This window comes from Ciona intestinalis, unplaced genomic scaffold (assembly GCF_000224145.3).
Source record: "Ciona intestinalis unplaced genomic scaffold, KH HT000124.2, whole genome shotgun sequence".
Classification (NCBI taxonomy): domain Eukaryota; kingdom Metazoa; phylum Chordata; class Ascidiacea; order Phlebobranchia; family Cionidae; genus Ciona; species Ciona intestinalis.
The window spans coordinates 56,237-57,018 of NW_004190446.2; the positions used below are offsets into that span (position 1 = coordinate 56,237).

Consider the following 782-nt stretch of genomic DNA (forward strand, 5'->3'; position numbering starts at 1 on the left):
AATGCTTGGGTAACAGGCCAACTCTCAGCTAAAAACAATAAGACTTTAAAGCTGAAAAGCAACAAGCCAACTTTGACCTAAATCTGAGGTCTCATGACGTCCCACATAACCCATACAAGCAAGGACATTCATCATTAGTTTGTTATAGACAGAAGTTAAAAACTGGCCATACATTGACCACACCCACCTATAACACTACCCCACCACAACCACCCACCTGTTCCTTGTAATTCATCCAACGAACAAACGAAATCGAATCCATTGTTTGCTGGCAATGCGGATTGTGTCATGCATGACATCACAAGAGGGTCATTGTAATTATCGGCTTGACATAAAATACACGTCTCGTTCTCATTGGTCGATTTTAAGGAAGCTTGTTGCCATGACAGCGAGGTACAAACCGGTATGTCCGTGGATAATCTGTGATGTCATAATAATGTTTGTAACATTCTGATGTGGTCTCACTTCAAGCGAAACATATTAACCGACTACGTTCCCAAACTTTTGAAATTTTAGAAACTTTTTTCTAATATGAAATGTGATGAAAAATTCTGATAACTGACAACAAAAGTAAGCAACATAAGGTGCATGAAACAGAACGCTAGTGTTATAACAACAGTAGTTGCCCTGCCATGTGAAGTGAAGATAAATAAGTTACCTATGTGATAACTTGTAAGCAGGCACAAGGTTTATGAAACAAAACACCCGTGTTATAACGACCGTCGCTGCTAGACAAGGTAAATAAGTCATTTTCATTCCCAAGGGGAGGGCAACGACGGTGG

The 782-nt window shown here is 39.9% G+C and overlaps 1 protein-coding gene across 2 annotated transcripts in view; it reads right to left on the reverse strand.

Annotated features, from left to right (window-relative positions):
• The window catches only part of LOC100184173 (E3 ubiquitin-protein ligase UBR2-like), a 26,313-nt gene that overhangs the window by 9,496 nt on the left and 16,035 nt on the right, over positions 1-782 (reverse strand). For both annotated transcript variants that reach the window (XM_018816011.2, XM_018816010.2), the window contains exon 22: positions 218-420. In XM_018816011.2, coding sequence (XP_018671556.1) covers positions 218-420 — 203 coding nt within the window. The remainder of the gene's footprint in view (positions 1-217; positions 421-782) is intronic.